Source organism: Dinoponera quadriceps, unplaced genomic scaffold (assembly GCF_001313825.1).
Source record: "Dinoponera quadriceps isolate SergipeBrazil2010 unplaced genomic scaffold, ASM131382v1 scaffold6221, whole genome shotgun sequence".
Classification (NCBI taxonomy): Eukaryota; Metazoa; Arthropoda; class Insecta; order Hymenoptera; family Formicidae; genus Dinoponera; species Dinoponera quadriceps.
The window spans coordinates 1-9792 of record NW_014560103.1 but is presented as its reverse complement, the minus strand read 5'-3'; the positions used below and the strand labels follow the sequence as shown (position 1 = coordinate 9792).

Genomic DNA, 9792 nt, shown 5'->3' with positions numbered 1-9792 from the left:
TCAAAATTGGACGACAAACGTCAAGAGGATGTAAAGTATACTAAAATAATCAAATTTTGTTAATAAACTCATGTTCGCAAATCTGGACGCAAAGCATTAGAGTGGCTTTTCATTCAACACTGCATTCGATATGAATTTCAGCAAAGAAAAAATGCCGCTAAAGCATATTAATACATTTATTACAGTCGATAATCAAATGATTCGTCCGACAAAATTGAGCAGAAAAGATCATTTATTAGATGTGTTTATTAATTCGTGCAGTCCAACTTTGCACAAATACAGGGTGCGTCAGGTATTTGAGGACACTCATATATTTGCTTGGCACTTCATAGCAATTAATTTTTTTTTTTTTTAGCTCAAATTAGAAATGGAAGACAATAAGCTAACTCAGGAAATGAAAAGACACGCTGTTATCGTCGCTATACACGCGAATCACAGCGATCTTGAAATCTCGCGATTTTTGAAAGTCGCCCGATCTTTTGTTAACAAAGTTCGTCGAGTATTAAAAGCATCTGATGGCAATGTGGAAAGTGTTGCCAAGCGTGAAAAACATTAAGCACATTCTGATAAAGTTAGAACATCACAGTTTGTGCAGAAAGTTCAGGGCATNATAAGAGCAATATCGAAAGATTTCCAAGTTTCTTAGTGCACAATTCGTCGCATTATCCACGAAGACATCCGGTACAAGTCTTACGCGATGCGTAGAGGTCAGTTCATGTCTGCACAAACTCGAGAACAGCGATTCATTCGGACACAACGACTCCTAAACAAGTTAAAACATCCTGAAATCTCGGATATGCTCTGGTTTTTTTCTGATAAAAAAAATTTTGATCAGGATCAAAAAATAAACCGACGAAATGATAGATGGCTCTGTGCAGATCCTTCAGATGTTCCTCGTGTTATGCACACAAAGTTTCCGGCAACTGTCATGGTTTTGGGGGTGGTGAGCAATGAGGGACACGTCATACCACCCCATTTCTTTCCTCAAGGACTTCGGGTGAATGCCGCCGCCTATGTTGAGGCTTTGAAAACAGTTATGAAGCCTTGGATAGACAGCGTCAGTGGTGGGAAGGCATATGTATTCCAACAGGACTCTGCTCCTTTACACAAAGCAATGAGAACGCAAGATTGGATGTCCGAGAATCTGCATGATCACATAACCCCAAACATGTGGCCTCCTAGCTCCCCGGATCTTAATCCTTTAGATTATTATGTATGGGGCGTTGTTGAATGGGAGACCAATAAACATTCCCATAATACGCTTGATTCTCTCAGAGCAGCTATTAGAGCTCAGAGTAATGACGCATATGGACGAGGATCATTTGATTCGAGCATGTAAACGTTTTCGGCAGAGAATTGAAGCTGTTATTGCCGCTGAAGGACATTTTATCGAATAACTGTATAGCCCATGGGCCACTTACTTTGATGTAAAAGTTTCATTAAATAAAACAAGTTTTCTAAAAAATATACAAATTTTAGTTTTTAAGTCAATATGTCCTCAAATACCTAACGCACCCTGTATATATATATATATATATATTGGGAGTGTGAATAAGTTCTCGCCGTTTCACCACCAGATGGCGGTATAAAAATTTTCTGTGTATAATTAAAAATAATGACGCATCTATATTGAAGTTCTATAATCTACAATATGTTTAACACTTTACCGACCGGCCGTCGATTAATCGACGTTTTGTTTTCAGCGCTTACCGACCGGCCGTCGATTATTCGACTTTTATTCCACAGCGCTTACCAACCGGTCGTCGATTAATCGACTTTTGTTTTTTCCGTTAGATTTAGTTAGGTTAGACTGACAAGTAGCAAGCAGCAAGCATTTCAAATTCTGTATTCAGATAATCGTTGTTTTTCTCTAAAATTTAGCCCTTAAAGATGAATGAAAAGGATAGTGTTGGTGAGTTTTATCTCGACGACCTGTCAGATTGTCTTCACTGCTGTTCAGCAAGTAGTACTGATGACGAAAGTGATAGCAGTAGTATAACGATTCGAAAGCGACGTTCTGTACCACTAATATACAGTGATTCAGAAGACAAGGACATAAATAATAACGTTGAAGACAGCAGTGGTACATGGTCAACGAACGACAAGAATATAATTTTGGAACCTGTCGAAAGCAGCCCCGGCGTAAAAATTATGCCAAGTTCCTATGAAAGCGTAATAGATATTGTGAATTTATTTATTGGAAGTAATCTGATTGAGCACTTCGTGAGGGAGTCTAATAGGTATCATGATCAAATTATGGAAAAATATAGAATTACACCAAAAACGAAAAAATGGACTGACATCACGGTGTCTGAAATGAAGGAATTTTTGGGCCTGATCGTTCTTATGGGACAAGTAAAGAAGGACGTTCTCTACGATTATTGGTCCACAGACCCAACTATAGAAACGCCATTCTTCTCGAAAGTTATGAGCAGAAACAGATTTTTACAAATAATGCAAAGCTGGCATTTTTGTAACAATAACCACATTTCTCCCAATTCGCATAGGCTTGTGAAAGTCCAGCCTGTCACCAATTATTTAAAGCAAAAATTTAACAATGTATATAAACCAGATCAACAATTGTCTCTGGATGAGTGTATAATTCCGTGGAGAGGTAGACTTTCAATCAAAACATATAATCCCGCAAAAATCACAAAATACGGAATACTGGTCAGAGTGCTGTCTGAAGCTCGTACAGGATACGTATCTAACTTTTGTGTGTATGCTGCTGATGGAAAGAAATTAGAAGAGACTGTATTATCGGTCATTGGACCGTATAAGAACATGTGGCACCATATATATCAAGATAATTATTACAATAGTGTCAACATGGCTAAAATTCTTTTAAAAAATAAATTGCTAGTGTGCGGGACAATTCGAAGGAACAGAGGTCTTCCTTAACCACTTCAAACGGCCAAACTTTCAAGAGGCCAGCATCAATTTCGTAGAAATGGCCATATTCTATTATAAGTATGGAATAATGGCAAAAGGAACGTACATATAATCTCGACAATACATTTTGCACAAATGGCGGAATCTAGAAGCAGAAGTAGGACATCAGATTGCCTCATACAGAAGCCTATTTCAATAATAGATTACAATAAATATATGAAGAGCGTAGATCGCGCAGATCAATATCTGTCCTATTACTCCATTTTTAGGAAAACAAAAAAATGGACGAAACGTGTCGTAATGTTCTTTATCAACTGTGCACTTTTTAATTCCTTTAAAGTATATATAACTCTGAACGGACAGAAGATTATATATAAAAATTTTCTGCACAAAGCGGCACTTTCATGGATAGAAGATTGCGAAGCTAAAGAACAAGATAAAGATCTACCTAATTCCGAATCCACAAGAACCACATCCCGATTTGATCATCCCGGAAGACTGGCAAATTTCGGAAAGCATAAACTGGTAAATATAGTGACCAGCGGTCGATGTAAAAAACCACTAAGACAATGCAGAGTTTGTTCAAGTAAAAAAAAACAAAGCAGAACAGGTTTCGTCTGTAAATTTTGCAACGTTCCACTACACAAAGGTGACTGTTTCGAGCGGTATCATACTTTTNAAACTTTTTTAATTTTAAATCTTTTTTCGACAAATATTGTCATATGGATTATGGTATATTTTATGTAAATATTATACTGAAAACGATTGTAATAGATAAAATAAATATTGTTTAACACTAATATCATTAAAGTAAAAAATTTTATTAAATTTGGTTACCCTATAATAACACGAAGCGTACAATTTTACCGGAGCATAAGAAAAGCGCATATATTCCCGCGCGGCAGTCTAAGCCGAAACCGAGCCGGTGTCTCGGATGATCTGCGGCTGAGTGACCAGTGAGAAGGGCATAGGATGTTCGAACCGCTACCGGTCGGTAAAGTGTTAAAATCAGTGCGTGTCTTTCTATTAACCTATAAAGAACATTTTCCNGTTAAGCCCGGCGAAGCAGTAGCATCAACGCCAAAGCGGAATATCCACGGTTCCAAGCTCATGCTATGCATTTGGTGGGATCAGCTGGGGGTAGTATATTACGAGCTGCTCCAACTCAACCAAACCATCACAGGAGATCTCTATCGACGACAATTGATGCGTTTGAGCAGAGCATTGAAAGAAAAACGGCCGCAATATGTGCAAAGACACAATAAGGTGATTTTGCTGCATTATAACGCTCGGCCGCATGTCGCGTCACCGGTCAAAACATACCTGGAAACGCTGAAATGGGAAGTCCTATCCCACCCGCCGTACTCTCCAGACATTGCGCATTCTGATTACTATTTATTTCGATCGATGACTAACGGCCTGGCTGAACAGCACTTCACTTCGCATGAAGAAACGAAAAAATGGATCGATTCGTGGATAGCCGCAAAGGAAATGTCGTTTTTTTGACTTGGAATTCTAATGCTGCCAGAAAGATAGTTAAAAGTAGTCTCCAGCAATGGGCAATACTTTAATTGACTTGTTTTTTTATTATTTTTTTTAAATAAAGGATTTATTTTCACAAAAAACGGCGATAACTTATTCACACTCCCAATATATATATATATATATATATATATAGTTTTTTTAGAAATCTTTAAAGGAAGTTTTATACAGACGAATATGCAGTATTTAATTTCCGAATTAATTTCTTGTCGTTTGCCTACTTTTCGAAGCTGTATCTCTCTCTATTGTTGATTCCTTATGTGTGGAGGACGTGACCTGTCATATATCTGTGGTGCGCACATTGATTATACACAAAGCATATAGAATCTACTGTATAACGCCGGTTCCGAATGATAAATTTTTAGAGAGGTTATTTTGGCAAGAATACTCTCGGTGATTTGCCATTGCCTTCCGAGAGGAGACATGAGTGTAAATATTTAAGTTAAATATTTTGGTTTCTGCCGGGATTGAACCCGGGACCGCTAATATAGTAGACCAATGCACTGTCTGCCATTCCACACTCGTGCTCAAAGACGTATAAAATATTTTAATTTTTACATGTAGTTTTAATTTACGCTTGTATACTTGCTTTTACTGTTTCAGTATTGTGTTTTGAAATATATACTTTGATATTTTTTGGTATTTACGAAGTATACGACTTTGGTACAAAATATATATGTGCTCTGAAGTTAAAAGCTATGTAGAAGCTCCATACATATAAAAATATAAAAATATAAGTAGACAAACGTACATATAAAAATACATATGAAAATATAAGCAGATAAACGAATCTTTAATTTTTTAACTTTTCTGCGGTTATGTCATTCAGGCTACCAGAATGCACTTTCTTAAAATATGTACTTTATACACGCACAGTTCGATGATAATTGGAGGAATAATAATAAAATTGAAATAAAAACTCGTGTATATATATATATATATATATATTTTTTTTTTTAATTCCTTCTTAATCCCTTTTCAATTTAATAATTACAAATGATTTTTTATATAATTCCTGTGTTTAATAATTATGCCACTTATATCTGTTTGCTCTTATACGATTTAGGCGCTGTGTACATATGACGGTAATAAAAATTAAATAATGTCTTGAATGTAAGGCATATAATAAATATAGTTATGATGAGACAGAATAATAAAAACGCATAGATATCGATCAGTTTCTGTTGTATCCAACTTTGAGATCTAATTGGCGATGCTAAAGTTCCTTTTGGATGGCGGGCTGTGTATTCGATGCTCCAAATTGCTAAGTCTAACGGAGGCACTGGTCGATCTCGAAATTCACGAGATAATTTTCCCATATTTTTTGCATAACTGTACAAAAAATATTTCACCATTAGTATTAACATTTAATTTCGCATATGAAAATTGTTATTAACAATAAGAAACTTAATACGATGATAAAAGCAAAAATGTTTACTAACAATAAGAAACTTAATACGATGATAAAGGCGTCTACATTAAAGAAATGATTTTAAAGTATACTATTTTGAAGAAATGAATTACAAGAATGCAGTTATAATAAATTAAAAGAAAACTTACAATTAATTCACAATATAAAAAACATTTGTTTCAAATAATTCTTGCTACATAAATATATATATTTGCGTATGTGTATACGCATGTACGCGCCTGCATAAGCACACTAGGATGCATGCAACAATTTGAAAAATAATCATAATAAACATAAAATATAACTACACAACAGCTATTTTAGCTCCGTTGTAACAAATTTTCAAGAAATGTTAAACTAACTGAAACACACATTTTTTCAAATTTGATATTTTAGACTTTCATCGTTTGAGTAAATATACAATTTTTTTAACAAGTCATTTTCACGTCATTCATGGACTTACTTTCAACGTTTCATGAATATATTATATATTTCAGTTTATTTCTTTAAGATAAGAAACTACTAAACCAGTTTTACCCTAAAAAAGTGGAATAAATTGCTCACAAAACCCTTTTCGATCGTTTCTCAACCTGAAGAAGTAAACTGAAATGTTCACAAAACGTTGGAAACAAGTTCATATAGGGCACATTATGCTAATTCAAAAATCAAATGAAATATTTTTTTCAAATTTTATACTTTTTTTACTTTCATTCTGGGAATCCTTTTTAAGCAGCTGCATTGAATTCAATGTCAAATTTGAAATTAAAAGTTCTAAATCGCTATTATGTTATGTTTTTTTGGATTTTCAGTTTCGGAAATTATTACATATGTTTTATTAGATATTAATTAGGCCCTATAATTCCATTTTGAAATTAAATATTTTCTCATTATTCTATAGTTAGTTAATGTGGTCCTCTACGTTTTCAAAACACCATAAGCTTTGGCGAAATAGATGACATAATGTCACAAAATAGTAATGTAACAACATGTTAACAATAATGTAAACAGTAAGAATATAATGGCACACGGAAAGCAGCATTTGATGTACTGCATTATTTTCGCATTTCAAATAAAAAAAGACACTGCTAAAATTTCTTCTTTTGGGCGAAGGTGCTATTAATAAAACGATTAATAAAACGTGTGAAAAATGGTATTAGATATTTCGAGGTAAAAATCAAATCAAGAAAACGCCAGTTAATTAAAAAAGTACAAAGATGACAAACTTGAGCAAGTGTTAAATAAAATCTCGGTTCAAATTCAATTCAAGAATTCGCACTGTAACTTGGAATTATTGTCAATGTATATCTATATATTATACATTTGCTATAATATTAGGTTGCGGAAAAAGAAATCAATTATTTTTTTGGTAGATGGCTGTAGTGATCGATATCTCGTAAAGTATAGATCAAACAATTTCAAATTTATGCTTGTAGAAAAGGTGACATTTCGCACTAAAAAAAATTCTTGTGTTGTTTTTTGTTTGGTCCATTCAGTTGTGAATTACAGGGTGTTAAAAATGGAAGTGAACAAAAAAAAAATTCGGTACATTTTACAGTTTTTCTTTGATAAAGGCTAAAATGCAAGCCAGGCGGCTGTAATTGTGAATGGTATTTATGGTGCCGATACTGTAACAGCCAATTACGTTCAATTTTGGTTTCGTCGATTCCGTTCAAGTATTTTTGATGTTAAAGATACACCTCGCACATGTAGGCCGACAACTTCTCTCACTTAAAGCAGCATCACCGTAAACTTCTACAAGCGACCGATGCGCCTTAGCAGCAGATTTCTTTAAATGAAAGAAATAAATCAAAACTTCCCGCAAATGACGCTTATTCGGTACAAAACTCGACATTTTCGAACGAAAAAAATGTACACTGCCAATACAAAGTCAATAGTATTTTAAGGTTATGTTGTTGCCAGGTGTCCAAACTTTCTATATGATGTTTTACATCTGACGATTTCAAAGTAATTTTGTCGGTGGAGCCATCTTTTGAAAACGGCGGAAACTTATTTGTATTACTAATATATATCCGGATGCTGCATCGATCGGCGTGACGAATCCGTGCAACGGCTGCCTCCTGCGCTAAGTGACGGGCACTGTTAAATATATATATATATTGTGATAATGTAAATTTTTGCTCGTCATTCAGGCCGTAGCCTGGCCAAGGATGAGCCGGAAACTCGCGTCTTCTCATGAGAGAAGGCGACCGAATTTATTAATTTTTCTGTTGTGCACCGTTAGTGCACGAGACACAACCCGCGGCTAGTATATTTTGTTTGAGTGTAAGATCATCCCCAATAAGCCAGTACCAGACAAAAGAAGACTGGAAGGAATCGGAGCTGCCGGGAGGAGCCAAGGACGTACGAGAGCAAAGGCGCAGAAAGAGCGGCTAGAGCGACACGCGGAAGGACGGGGAGATCTTCCTTTCTCGGACGGATAGCTGGTGACGGACAGCGGGGACGGCCACCTTGCACTAAGAAAGGCGCAAAGCCCCGCGATCCAGTCGCAGAGCATGCGAGGGAGGATCCCGCAGAAGAGCGCCCAGGATTCCCTCGAATTACTGCGAACCCAATAGTTGCCGAATGTCGTCCCGAGAGAAAACAAGGATAAACAAGTGTCGAAGTAACAACACCAGACGTGAGGTTCCCGCGAGCACCCTATTTGCGTGATTTACCCGGGAGAACTAATCGGATGCTGCATCAATCGGCGGATCCGTGCATCGGCTGCCTCCTGTGCTAAGTGACGGGCATTACTCGTCACTGTGCGGCCTGACGGCGAGCAAACTAGACGTCTCAACGCGATAGCGAGCGAGAGAAGCTGCCGGACCAGAGGGACGATATCCCGAGGAGGAGAGGCGAGCTTCTGGTGGCGAATGGGTGAAAAAGCAATCCTTTGTACAGCCATGGGTAGGAAAAGCATTAGAGTTGCGTTGTAATTCCGAGTTAGTTGCCGTCGCTTCTCGGCAGCATAGGCGCGATAGGAGGACCGGGAATTGGAACTCGTTGGAAGTCTGTGGCGCCCTGAAGGTTGGGTCGTACGGACTTACGAGATTTGGAGGCCACGTCGCAGGGTGACAAGGACCGTGCTCTCGAGCATAGGGATCCCGAAGACTCGAGCGCGGGACTCGGTTGCCTTCTCTAATTGCCGGTCGCACAATCCTTGGTAAAGTGTTGTCGATATTGTATTGTACATTGAATATTGAGTCGTATTATGAGCTCGTATGTTATTTGTGGAAACTGCTTCTAGTGAACGAGCTAGATCGGATATTGTACCTGACCGGTCAGAAGCAGTAACTATTGTCGGGAAAGACCCGGCTGGCGCCTAACGGAAAACACGGCGAGATTCGCGCAACGACGCCGGGCAAGAGAACTTTTCGGTTAAAACGACGCGCGTTATTATAGCTGCCGTCAAGCGGCTCGGATTTGCCGCATAAAAACAACATCTCGCGGAACATCGCAGGCGAGAGATCGCTCTCTTTTGATCACGTTACGGAATTTTCGGTGATATTGAATTTAGTTGCCTGTACTTGAAGAATACAGGCTAATTAAAGAATTGTATTCCTATGTCACGTTCGTTTAGGATTTATTATTTATAGAATGGATTAGTTGTCTGAAATTGGAATTGAAACGAATTAAAGTATTGTCATTTAAATGTTAAACCGGTCTCTAAGTTATTATCTCTCCCGGCTTCTCTCCGACGTGTCCGCGGAATCGAGGAAGAACGTGTAAGAACCACGACGCTCTACCACGCGGAACAGCGAGGGATTCGATTCGCTATTAGACAATTAAAAACTGAGCTAGCCGCGGGAATGCGGGAGCAAAGAAGTCCCGCAACCGACGCGAATTGTGATAATATATATACGAAGACTGTTCAAAAAGTATCGCGAATTTTGAATTGCCGCTGGTTACGTATATTCGATTTTCGATTTTTTTGTGGCGTTATGTTG

At 37.5% G+C, this 9792-nt stretch overlaps 2 protein-coding genes and 1 pseudogene across 2 annotated transcripts; 2 read left to right on the top strand and 1 right to left on the bottom strand.

The window, feature by feature from the left end:
- The first annotated feature begins 206 nt into the window (after positions 1-206).
- On the top strand, positions 207-1357 carry LOC106750630 (annotated as a pseudogene).
- A 533-nt stretch (positions 1358-1890) lies between these two features.
- On the top strand, positions 1891-2901 carry LOC106750628 (piggyBac transposable element-derived protein 4-like). The gene has a single exon (XM_014631094.1). The coding sequence runs from the start codon at positions 1891-1893 to the stop codon at positions 2899-2901; it is 1011 nt and encodes a 336-aa protein (XP_014486580.1).
- Positions 2902-5411: 2510 nt separating this feature from the next.
- On the bottom strand, positions 5412-9742 carry LOC106750629 (UDP-glucuronosyltransferase 1-5-like). Its single transcript, XM_014631095.1, has 2 exons — positions 8893-9742; positions 5412-5766 (listed from the first exon to the last, which is right to left on the bottom strand). Exons 1-2 carry the CDS (start codon positions 9036-9038, stop codon positions 5472-5474), a joined length of 441 nt encoding a protein of 146 aa, XP_014486581.1. The 5' UTR covers positions 9039-9742; the 3' UTR covers positions 5412-5471.
- Between the last annotated feature and the right edge of the window lie 50 nt (positions 9743-9792).

Excerpts from the sequence above, each read along its gene's own strand:
- LOC106750629 (XM_014631095.1), bottom strand. The coding sequence starts at position 9,038 with ATGTACAATACAATATCGACAACACTTTACCAAGGATTGTGCGACCGG. Across the intron at positions 5,767-8,892 it reads CGACGTGGCCTCCAAATCTC|TTATGCAAAAAATATGGGAA; the intron begins GTAAGTCCGTAC and ends TTTTTTGTACAG.
- LOC106750628 (XM_014631094.1), top strand. The coding sequence starts at position 1,891 with ATGAATGAAAAGGATAGTGTTGGTGAGTTTTATCTCGACGACCTGTCA.